The sequence below is a fragment of the Eimeria mitis genome, genomic scaffold, assembly GCF_000499745.2.
Source record: "Eimeria mitis Houghton genomic scaffold, Emh_scaff489, whole genome shotgun sequence".
Classification (NCBI taxonomy): domain Eukaryota; phylum Apicomplexa; class Conoidasida; order Eucoccidiorida; family Eimeriidae; genus Eimeria; species Eimeria mitis.
This window is the reverse complement of record NW_013573189.1, coordinates 18,928-19,378: the sequence shown is the minus strand read 5'-3', so window position 1 is coordinate 19,378 and position 451 is coordinate 18,928. Positions and strand designations below refer to the sequence as shown.

Here is a 451-nt window from a genome sequence, read left to right as displayed (position 1 = left end):
ACCCTAAACCCTAAACCCTAATTTTGTTTTTTCTGCAGATTTGGGATGCAAACGCCACGCGGGAGTTTCTCGATAGCCGCGGCCTGACGGACAGAGAACAGGGAGACATTGGTAAACCCTAAACCCTAAACCCTAAACCCTAAACCCTAAACCCTAAACTCTCGGTTTGAAACCCTAAACCCTCAACGTCATAAACCCTAAACCCTAAACCCTAAACCTTTCGTGCAGACGGAACGGTCGTCTCGTTGATTCGAAGCCAATTCAAATTGTTGTTGAGAAGGGTTAGGGTTTAGGGTTTAGGGTTTAGGGTTTAGGGTTTAGGGTTTAGGGTTTGCTTGCAGGGCCTGTCTATGGATTTCAATGGAGGCATTTTGGCGCTAAGTACACCAACATGCATGCGGATTACACTGGTGAGGGTTTAGTGTTTAGGGTTTAGACTTTAGGGTTTAGG

The 451-nt window shown here is 46.1% G+C and overlaps 1 protein-coding gene across 1 annotated transcript in view; it reads left to right on the top strand.

Moving 5' to 3' along the window:
• Positions 1-451, top strand: part of EMH_0014010 (uncharacterized protein) — a gene marked incomplete at both ends in the record, with an annotated part of 1,899 nt that overhangs the window by 597 nt on the left and 851 nt on the right. The window contains 2 exons of the mRNA XM_013499978.1: positions 39-111; positions 342-410. Coding sequence (XP_013355432.1) covers positions 39-111; positions 342-410 — 142 coding nt within the window. The remainder of the gene's footprint in view (positions 1-38; positions 112-341; positions 411-451) is intronic.